Source organism: Silurus meridionalis, chromosome 9, assembly GCF_014805685.1.
Source record: "Silurus meridionalis isolate SWU-2019-XX chromosome 9, ASM1480568v1, whole genome shotgun sequence".
In the NCBI taxonomy this organism is placed as follows: Eukaryota; Metazoa; Chordata; class Actinopteri; order Siluriformes; family Siluridae; genus Silurus; species Silurus meridionalis.
Genome location: NC_060892.1, coordinates 1,110,302 through 1,121,783, shown reverse-complemented (window position 1 = coordinate 1,121,783; position 11,482 = coordinate 1,110,302). Strand labels below are relative to the sequence as shown.

Below are 11,482 nucleotides of genomic sequence, written 5' to 3'. Positions count from 1 at the left end.
TTTTCCTGACCGCGATCTATCGACACTCTGCTGGTCGAGTCTGAGTCAACATGGCGGCCTGCTGAGGCAGGAATGCGGGTTTAAACTCTTCCACGGGCCGAAATGTCACTGCTGAGACTGTGCGCTTTCCCGACATCCCTGAGCGCCAGGTTCGTGTCTGGACGAAGTTCTCGGGCTTCATTAAATGCCAGCCAGTGTCAGATGTGCCTCAGACTCCGGAGCAGCACCGGGAGAGGAACAGGAGGTAATGAACATGACTTCAGTGTTCACCTGCAGTCTGATTCCTCATAATGGCTAACGGTAGAAACATGACACGTGCTGCTTGCTGTTTATTGTTCATTCCAGGTAGGAGAAGTTCATTACCTTTATCCTGGATGGTCCTTTATCTCAAATGGCTTCATGGTCACCATATATGTATATGAAAGCACAATATTAATAACCAGAGTATGTAGAGTGGCTGTCACCTTCACAGCTCCATCTTAGGTTTGTGTAATGGAGCAGCCTGATCTTCTGCCATGGAGTTACATTCACTGTACAGTTACTGCCTTTATTCTGTCTTACTTTACACCATTCTACCTTCTTCATCATCCATCAATGAAGCAGGACCACCAATTTCCAGATAAAGGCATGTTCTCAGAAGAGGAACCGGTCAGCTGTAGAACTCGCATGAACCCTTTTCATTTGATTTGTAAAGACTTTTAGATTCCTCCAGAACATGTTATAGCTGAAGTCTGCTTCTTGATATGACTTTGTCCTTTCATTCAGTTTACCTCGATTGCTCTTGTTTTCTCAGATAACCCCTGGACATCACTACAGCAAAAGCACTACTCTGCTATTCCAAAGAAGGAAGATGGGAAAAGACGAGTGTGGGAACAGTCTCATTTGCTGGACGGTATTATTTATTATTTACTTTGATGGTATTTGTTGGAGTCTCTTATCCAAAGACACTTATAAACGTGTTTCACACAATAAATAACATCAGTCTGAACTTCTGTTGGACCACAATGTGGTTAGAAAAGTGTACTTCTTTATAGTAGATGGAGTGGGAGAGGATGGAGGAAGAGTGGGAGAGGGAGAGGATAGAGGGAGAGGGTGGAGGTAGAGGGAGGAGGGAGAGGAGGAAGGGGTACAATAGATGGAGGGAGAGGATTGAGAGAGAGGACGGAGAGAGAGGCTGTAGGGAGAGGATAGATAGAGGGAGAGGAGGAAGGGGTAGAATAGATAGAGGGAGAGGACGGAGGGAGAGGAGGACGGGGTACAATTGATGGAGGGAGAGGATGGAGGGAGAGGTGGAAGGGGTACAATAGATGGAGGAAGAGGATTAATAGAGAGGATGGAGAGAGGATGAAGGGAGAGGAGAGAGAGAGAGAGAGAGGATAGAGGGAGAGGAGGAAGGGGTAGAATAGATGGAGGAGAGGATGGAGGGATCAGTTGGAGAGGAGAGGTAGAGGATGGAGGGATGAGTGGGAGAGGATGGAGGGATGAGTGGGAGAGGATAGACAGAGTGGATGGAGGAAGAGGATGGAGGGAGAGGATGGAGAGGATCATTGTTTATGGTAAAATCATTGTATTGCTGATTGTTTTGACTGCAGTTCTTGAGGCTCGGATGCAGCAGTTACAGTCTGATGTTTTACACGTGAACCATCAGAAGGTTGAAATCGTCAAAACGCCACGTGGAGAAACGAGAGCCGGTGCAGTGAGGAGTAAAGCGACGCAGGCAGGATCTCCTAAAGCTGTTCAGTCTTCTAAGAAAACCACAGTTTCTGAGAACATCTCGGCTAAAACTCACGCCAGCCGCTGGATCGAGAAACTGAAACTCGAGAAATCGAACAAAACTAAGAAACAGTCGTCTCTGCAGCAAAAACTCTGCGAAAAAACAGCAGCAAAAGGCACTAAAGGGAACCTGAAGTCTCCTGGAACCTCCATGAAAACCATCTCCACTGCCAAAAGGAGCAAACAACCCAAAGTGGAGGCTTCGGCCGTCCCGGTGCCTCAGTCCAAACTCTTACAGCCCAAAGCGTCCAAACGTAGCGCGAGTGCCAACGTGATCAAGAAGGATCCTGAAGAACCTTCCAGAGCTGCAGAGCTGGCTGAAGTGGAAGAACTGGAAGAGGTGGTGGGTGAGTGGAGTCGGAGTAATGCAGAGAGACTTCTAGAAGATAAAGACGGGAACCGATACGGCGACGCGCAGCTAAACCTGCGCTGCTACCTGGAGGCGTGTGTCTTTACGGGGGATGCGGAGCGAGCGCAGCGCTGCCTCTTCTTTCACCACAGACACCTGAGCAAACGCAAAGTGCTCTCCATCAGCGCCTACAACATCATGATGAAGATGTGGGCCAAGAAGGTGAGAGATGCGTTTGCCGTGTTGAGGTTCTGGTAATGTAACCTGAGTAACCACCTGACTTTTCTAACCTCATGTTCTTCTGTTACACAAAGCTGGAGACACACAATTATATAGGATGTCAATGAATCTCCACAAAATCTAGAGGAACATCTCCCTGTAGAAGAGTGGAGCTTTTAATAACGGGGACTGAGGACGAAATGTGGACTAGAATGTTCCAAAAGCACCTACCAATCTGACGCTCTGGTGTCCACATACTTTTGTAGCATGTACTTTCTAAAAGGAGACGTTTTGAAATCACGTGTTGTACCGTTTTAGGGATCTGTGAATCACATCGGTCGCTTGTTTGCTCTGCTGGAGGAAGCAGGTCTGAAACCCACCATGGCGTCGTACGCTTCAGCTCTGGAGTGCATGGGACGCAATCCTGACACCTCCACACGCACTATCAACAGGTAAACATCTTCATCTTCCAGGTGTAGTGTTGCAAAGGGGTGGAAAATTGCTGGTAAATTTCCAGAAACTTTCCATGGGAACTTTGGGGAAACATTCTAGGAATGCTGGGAATTTATCAGAATTCATTAGAAATTTGTGGAAATGTATATAAACTGTATCATATACAAACAGAAATCTAAACGCTTTTGTTTATATAGTTTATATATTTTGGTATATAATGCCAGGTGGTGTTACCTGACCCTCCTGAGCTTTTCTGGAATCTTGCCTTTTATGAACCCTGATCAATTAGAACATCTGTGGAAAGAGCTGAAACATGGAGAAGGCACCTGCAAACCTGAGACAGCTGGAGCAGTGTGTTTATGAAGAGTAGGCCAGACTACCTGTAGACAGGTGAAGCATATGCACAGGGATCACCTTTTGACCTCCTGAACATCTAAAAATTATTAGTTTAGGGGTGCCAATATTTTTCCCCTTTTTGGTATTTATTTATGGAGGAAAGAGAATATAATGATCTTCACATATATTCATGAAGATGATGATGCTGCCCTCCAGGGGTCAGTGTTTCTCTGTGCAGGAAGTTTTTATTAAATCTTAGCCACAGTGTGAATAGTGGTTCGTGATTGGCTGGAAAGAGTTCAGGTGTGAATAGTGGATTGTGATTGGCTGGAAGGAGTTCAGGTGTGAAAAGTGGATTGTGATTGGCTGGAAGGAGTTCAGGTGTGAATAGAGGATTGTGATTGGCTGGAAGGAGTTCAGGTGTGAAAAGTGGATTGTGATTGGCTGGAAGTTCAGGTGTGAGTTTAGAGTGTTGGTAGTTTGCGTTTGTCAGTTGAATCTAAATGAATGTTCTGCTTATAAACACCTGTAACCATAGTAACATCCAGTTCCAGTTCCATCCACACGTTTCCTAATGGCCTCACTGAGCTTCATGCAGCAGTTTTGAGGAGAAGAAAACGTTGAAAAACAAATTAGAACCAGAACGAAAAACAGCACCAGGAGTTACACCAACATCTTCATTATTGATCTTCTGGCACTACTTTATCTGTGTGTGTGATTCGGAGCAGCAGAATTGTAGATGTAATGAGGAGAATATAAAATATTAAAAGTGTTATTTGGATCCATTCAGTCAGTTTTACTCTGCAAACATCAATAACAGCTTGAACTCCTCAATGTTGGGAAGTGACCATGGAATAAGGTGATGATCCACAGTGAGGTGTGAGACCTTACACCATTATAATGTTCTCCACTTCACCTCAGGACCTTCTTCATCTCCACTACATATTGTGTAATATAAACCCTTGTGTCCACATCACCTGGAGTCGGGTTTTGCTGAGAGAATCTCTGCTGCATGCGTGTGAGCGTGGTTTTCTAGCAGGCTGCAGCAGTGAGATGATCCAGGCGTGAAGGTGTTTGACACAGGATTTTGAGCAGACCATGACTATGCCCAAAAATAGAAATGGCGATTGGGGGGGTGGGGGTATGTCTTTCACTCTGGTGTGAGGTTTGTTTTATGCTCTGCTCTCTTCTCTAAGCAGAAGTGTGGGTGGTGGAATATCTGTGTGACAGAATGAGTTTGTCAAAGACTCCAGTTTAGTACACATCACACTGATACTCACTAAAAGTGAAACGGGCTGAGCATCCGCTCCACTCTTCTGCGAAGATCTTCTTCTTTTAGATATAAAGGTGTTAGTAAAGACGGGTACTGCTGTAGTTGAGTTGAGGAGGCCTGGGGTTTGGGTTTGGAGCTCTATAGCAGAACTTTCACTCCAACCGATGTAAAGCAGATCGTCATGGTGCATGGAATAGATTTGGGTCCAAAGTCATCGTATACATTTGTATGCCTTCAAACTTTTGGGAACATTTTTGTAGATAGTGATATTTTATAGTGATTCATGACTTTGAGTCTGGTGCTTCTAAAGCTTTCCTTCTTATGCCATCTCAGGGAGTTTTTCCCTCACCACCATCACCTTTTAATCACTTTTTGACACTAGATCGATTCACAAGTAATATTTGTGCAACAGAAAATCCACTTCACTGAAGGGGAAAAGATGTGGAACGTGTAACCTTCTGGTAGCTGTTTCCTCCCCATTCCACTTTATCTATAAGTATTTTGACTCAAGAATTCATGAGAATCGATTCTGTGGCTCAACAGACATCAAGTGAGAAGCATTCTGATGATCTGATTGGCCTGTTTAAAAGACGCAGACGCTTCTTCTTCTTCTTATACATGATGTATTATTGTGAGATGCATTTCCTCAGTTACTCATCCCATGCAATGTCTTTTACGAAGGTTAATTAGAGTTAATTAGAGTTTATTAATAGTCACCGATATTCGATCGCTACCGATAGTTTTTCCAGGTTGCGGTACGCTGTCATTACAAGAGCGGCCTCTAGGGGCAAATTGCTGTGCTGTTTGTTTTTACACGTGAAGCATGTTAATTTTTAGTTCATTTAGCACGTTTATTTTATTAAGGTTCAGTCCTATTTTACATGGAGGGTTATGTTTGTTTTTTTTTATCGGCCGATTAATCGCTTATCGGGAAGTACGATCCGACATCGCTATCGCTCCGCCTCTAGTTTTAATGGTGTGTGTGAGTGAAGTAGGACCATGTCAACTGTCCTCATTCAGTATCTGGATTCCCTGAGAGTAGAATCTCTTCCTGAGTGTTTCTCTGCTAGTCCTCGGGATCAGGTGGCTCTTTCCTGATGGAAGCCCTGAGAAGATCTCATATCCACCTTGTTGAGGGTTCTCCTGGCTTGTTGGTATTATGCTCCAAGGCAGGTTTTCCTAAATTATTTAAAACAGGAAATTTTCCTGTGGCATCATTTCTACAGTCTGTCTGGGGAAAGATCTGCTATTCTAATGCTGCTCACTTTAAAACGCTTCCTCCTGCTCAGGAGATCTGAAGGTGACTGTTAGTATTCAGTACAATGACAGGAGGGGTGTGTGGGGTGGGGTGTGATGGGGCAGGTGGTGGATGTGTGGCTGCTCGGCTGATGGATCTTTTGTAAGGCAATAGTAATGACATTGTGGTCCTCCGTCTCAGCTCCCTCTGCTTCTTTGGTATTCCTTTCAGCTCCTGGTTTCTATGTTCTTGTCAGCTCCTCCACTCATCCTCCATTCTTTCATTCAACATAAAAAAAAAAAAAAAGAACATTTGGTCATCTGACATTCCTGCGTCGTCGGCCTGCTATCTGCCTCGTGTCATTATAAATTCTCAATAAACAAAAGCAACACCTGCAACTGACGTGTGTGTGTGTGTGTGTGTGTGTGTGTGTGTGTGTGTGTGTGATACACAACAAGCTTTTGTGTAAAAGAGTATGGTATGTGTTTGCGTTTGTTTTTTGAGTCACGGACAGACAGGATGGTGGATCATCTTCTCTCCTGCTCAGCCCCTCCCTGTGTCTGCTCTCCAGCTCTTCTCTTGAAGCCCACAAGAGGGCGTGCAAGCTCTGTTCCTGTCTGAAACCCGACTCCTTAGACGTCTCGTAGCAGGATCGGGAAACGCTCCTCGTGCTCGTCTCGGCGTCTGTCCCTTTGTCTACATTAAGATGGAATCGTAAATAGATTCCAGGCTTCTCATGGCTTCTCCATGCGTCTTCTCTTCTTCTCCACCCTGTACATCACCTCTAAGACGTTCTGAAGGCTGAAGGTGTTCGCTGTTATGTTGCTTGAGGTTGTTCATGACATCACATCTGTGACTCATGAGTGACTAAAGGCCAGAGAACGTGCTGATGTGACTAGGGTTGCAAAATTTCAGGAATTTTTAAGACTGGAAACTTTCCATGGGAATAAACTGGGAAAAGTTGCAAATAACAGGGAACTTAAATAAAGTTGAAAAAAATGAATGCGATTTCAGTTACATTTCTGCTCTGCACATAGGAGTGTGTGATACTGACAAAACTTTATATCGCGATTTTTTTGCGTGGATTTTACCGATAGCGTTAATTGGACACATAATTCCCGCATGTCAAAATAACCCTTTATGATTCATTAATGATGATGAATTTCACATTCTTATTAGATTCGTGCAGTTTTTAATATCTACAGTTATTCTAATGATAAACATTTTCCCAAAGCAGCTTTACATAAATAAATATTCATTATACATTTTGAAGTTTAGCCGTAATGAGCGAGCCAGAGTGTTGAAAAAACTGATCTGAAGAAACCTCAAAAGGGAACCCATCCTCATCTGGGTATCTTGAATACTCCTAAAACACTGAGCAATTTCAGATGAGAAAAGTACTGAGAACAGCGAGACTGATTCGAGCCGACAGGAAAGCAATGCGAACTCTTTTCAACCGTGATGAGCAGAAAAGCATCTCAGGAGGCATGACATGCCAGGTCTTAAGGTGGATAGGCTACAACAGGAAAAGACCACATAAGATTTCAGTCTTGGTCATCAAGAACAGGAGATTGTGACTAGAGGTCAACTGATAGTGGATTATACTGATACGGAAATCTAGGTTGGATCTTTCTTGCCAATAACCAAATAATCAACCGATGTAATGATAATACAAATAAAGAAAAAAAAACAGTGCTGTATCAGAAAAAAATGCAAATAAATATGAATATATATTTAATAATAAATATAAGCTCTCAATGCAAACAGTATGCGGTGTCAGTGATTCACCTCTAGAGGCCACTCCTGTACTGTATAACGCAACCCGGAAAAACTATCGATATCGATTTTGGCCGAAGAGCTCATCGAAACTGAACGATTGAAAGCTGGGAAAAAATGACACTCTGTCAGTTAAATGCGTTCACCCTGAATCTACAAAAGCTCCATGCCCTCCGTCATCGTCCTGTAAAGATCTCTACACGTTATCCACGTGTGAATGAATTGCAAATGACCCTGGTCGAGATTCCTCCTGCTAATTCACATGGTTTAGGATTCCACCTCCAGCTCTCGGCTCCCGTCAGGTGTCGAGCCCTCGGCTCTTTCTCTGTTTGAATAATGACACCAGTGCTTTTTTCTTGGCCTTGCGGGAAGAGAACACGGTGATCCGTCCCAGGACTTTCAGGGTCTGGGCAAATATTTGATATTCTGATGCTGCTATTCACAGTCTCCATCCATCTCATAATGGCAAGATTAAGAATTCAAGGCCCAGAAGTTTCACCAGAGCATGTCTGTGAGACCGTCACAAGGAAAGAAGAAGAAGATTCCAGGTGGTTATCTGAAATACAATAAACATTTGCATAAACTTTGGAAACCCAAACTTGTTCTAGTGTAACAATGCTCCTGTGCACAAAAGCAAGCCCCATGAAGATCTGCTTTGCACGGGTGGGAGTGAAAGATCTCCTGCTTTAGAGCTTGTTTATCAATTAATTAATTCACACACGTGAGCCTCATTTCTTAGTCATATTGATCAGCTGATACTGTGGAGGATCAGGACAGGTTCCTAGCTCTGACTGTACTTACTATCTGATTCTACAGTACATCTAGAAGTTGCTAACGTGAGCAGTGTCGCTCTGCAACATTTAGCCAAACCGTTACAAAAACATAGCCTTCAGATTAGCTGAAATATCCAGGCTACAATGCAGTAATGCAGATGAAACGTCCACTCATCAGAGAGGTTTAAGGCTTCTTATCTTCTCATTGTGTGTGTGTGTGTAGGTGTCTCCAGCAGATGGCTGAAGCAGGCCTGTGTTTGGATGACCTGTTCAGGCAGTGTGTTTTCAGACAGGATGAGAGAGACATGGTGCTGAAGGCCGTCCGGAGCGTGCAGCCTGGCTACGGGCCACACACCCCTTCTGAACGGCCGCTCTGCTCTTTACCACTGGTGGAGAACTTCTATACAAAGGTACCACTGCTGTGTGCTTACACTAACACACACACACACACACACACACACACACACACACACACACACACACACTTGCACATAGTTGGATATGAAGAGGACATGCACACAAACATCACCATAATTACCATCACCCCATCATCACAGCCATTATTGTAATCATCACCAATCTTCACCACCATTACTGTCACCATCACCACCACTATCACCTCTTTCATCACTTTACTCATCACATGACCACAACCACTGTCATCATAATCACCACCATCACAATCATCACTATCATCCTCTTAATAACCACTATCATCATCATCTAACCATCATCTATCACCATCATCCCATCATGACCACCATCATGACCTTCATCACTATCATCCTTTAAATAACCATCATCATCATCATATATCACCCCATCATCACCATTACTGTCATCACCCCATCATCATCACAACCATTATCACCACCATCATTATCATCACCTTCACCTCTATTATTATCATCACAATAACATAAGCCCCTTCATCAGTGTCACCAACATCATCACCTTCACCTCCATCACTGTCATGACCATTACTATCATTATCACAATTACCATCACCATCATGACCACCATCACTTTCATCATCACCCCCATTTTCACCACTATTATTACAATCATCATTATTGCCACCTTCAGCACTATCACTCCTGTCAACACCATCATGACCACGTCACCTTCATCCTCATTCATCACCATCATCATTATTAACATCATAATCATCTCCATGCTCTCGGGCTCTGTGAAGGCAGACCCGCTTTAGAAAACAGGCCTCGGCTCTTCTGAATGAGAGCTCACAACATGGCCTATTTTTAACTCAGGGAGATGTTGCCATCAGGACTCGGTGCCCTGCTTTTCCTCCTCGATGATTCATTACCGTGGTCCACCTCAGCCCATTTATCGTCTGCCGCCGTGCCACACGCTGCATTTCGGGTCCTGTAGCAGACCACGGGAACAAATCTGTCACCCGTAACAAGCGTGTCTGAGAACATCGTCTGCACCACAACATGTTTTTCTCCCTGCTGAAAATCTCTGAAATTGGAGCACGAAGCACCTTCACCGGATTCTGCTGAATTTATCGCACTTTAGAAAACCAGCTATTTTTAGAAATCATGTTCGAGTGCATGTTTGTTTTTTGGTTCTTCTGGATAACTTTGAGTCTGGTGGTAGATGTTCAGGTTTCTCACTCGAGACTGTAACAGGGCTCAGATTAGGGTTGTGAAGGGGCGGAAAATTTCAGTAAATTTCCGGAAACTTTCTATGGGAACTTCATCTGCGGAAGTTGGAAACTTGCCAGGAGTTTATGTGAATTAATTAGAAATTTGGGGAAATTTATATAAACTGTATTAAATACAAACGAAAATATAACCGTTTTGTTTGGTCGTAAGCTGCATCCAAACAAATCCAGATTTTAAAAGACATTTTTGACTTTGATTTAATTGTTAGTATCATTTTGTTGCACATCAGCCGACACACAGCACAGGGAATGTTTTAAACGTTAAATGTATATAATGTTTCTGTAATTTACGCATATACTCCAGATGTTTATTGTTGACGTGCAGGACTGAAGAAATGATGTGTTCTGGATGAATGCACAGTGCACGTAGGGGGCGTGGCCTCAGTGATCCTGCGGTACGTGTGCTGTGTGCATGTGATTGATTAATGTGCAGGTAGAAATTCATCCAGTCTTAAAAAGTTCCAGTATTTTTTCAACTCTAGTTCAGGTCAGTATCAGAGAGCAGCAGTGAACCTGAATCCTTTTCTGAGTTGATTTGGAGCTCTTCAGAAATAGAGGCTTAGAGAATGTTTCAGGAAATGTGATGTTGATTGATGGAGGAGGTGGTGATGATCATGATGGTGGAGGTTATAATAATGATTGATTGGAGGAAGTGGTGGTGATCATGGTGATGGTGGTGGTGGTGGTTATCATGGTGGTGGTGATGGTGATGATGGAGGTGGTGGTGATAATGGTGGTTATCATGATGGTTGAGGTGGAGATGTTCATGGTGCCAGTGATGATGCAGGTGGTGAGAATTGTAATGACTGATGATGATGATGATGGAACTTTTACCCGAGTATTTTAAAACATGAGGCCTTGTGAGATTTAAAACAATCCACTGTACACGCCTGAACTTCCAGCCAATCACAATCCACTATTCACACCTGAACTCCTTCCAGCCAATCACAATCCACTATTCACACCTGAACTCCTTCCAGCCAATCACAATCCACTATTCACACCTGAACTCCTTCCAGCCAATCACAATCCACTATTCACACCTGAACTCCTTCCAGCCAATCACAATCCACTATTCACGCCTGAACTCCTTCCAGCCAATCACAATCCTCTATTTACACCTGAACTCCTTCCAGCCAATCACAATCCACTATTCACACCTGAACTCCTTCCAGCCAATCACAATCCACTATTCACACCTGAACTCCTTCCAGCCAATCACAATCCACTATTCACACTGACCCTGGTGTATTATAAAATAGAGTGGAGTGGACTCTCACCATCACCACTACAGAGTGCAGTTCTTTCTGACCTGCTTGAGATCCACTTCAGAGGTCAGTTTGATTCCAGGGTTCTTAAATAATCTTTTGTTTCTATTACTTTGTTTCAGAGAAGAGAAGCTAGTTATCCTAAGCTCGACTTCAGCGTTTCTGATCTGCAGGTGCGCTTCAGGCGTCAGCTGGCGATGGAGCAGGCCAACACCGTCACCATTGACTCAGTGGAGGCCATTAAACCTGTCAGCGAACACATGGCCAGGACGGTACGTGGCTCCCTCTCGCTCATCCACATGCTCACTTGCTAACAAGGCTCAGGGGAGTTCAACCCTGCT

At 43.8% G+C, this 11,482-nt stretch overlaps 1 protein-coding gene across 1 annotated transcript in view; it reads left to right on the top strand.

Moving 5' to 3' along the window:
* The window catches only part of polrmt (polymerase (RNA) mitochondrial (DNA directed)), a 41,611-nt gene continuing 30,129 nt past the window's right edge, over positions 1 to 11,482 (top strand). The window contains exons 1-6 of the mRNA XM_046857654.1: positions 1 to 244; positions 794 to 892; positions 1,593 to 2,344; positions 2,660 to 2,793; positions 8,413 to 8,599; positions 11,264 to 11,413. Coding sequence (XP_046713610.1) covers positions 103 to 244; positions 794 to 892; positions 1,593 to 2,344; positions 2,660 to 2,793; positions 8,413 to 8,599; positions 11,264 to 11,413 — 1,464 coding nt within the window. The 5' untranslated portion in view covers positions 1 to 102. The remainder of the gene's footprint in view (positions 245 to 793; positions 893 to 1,592; positions 2,345 to 2,659; positions 2,794 to 8,412; positions 8,600 to 11,263; positions 11,414 to 11,482) is intronic.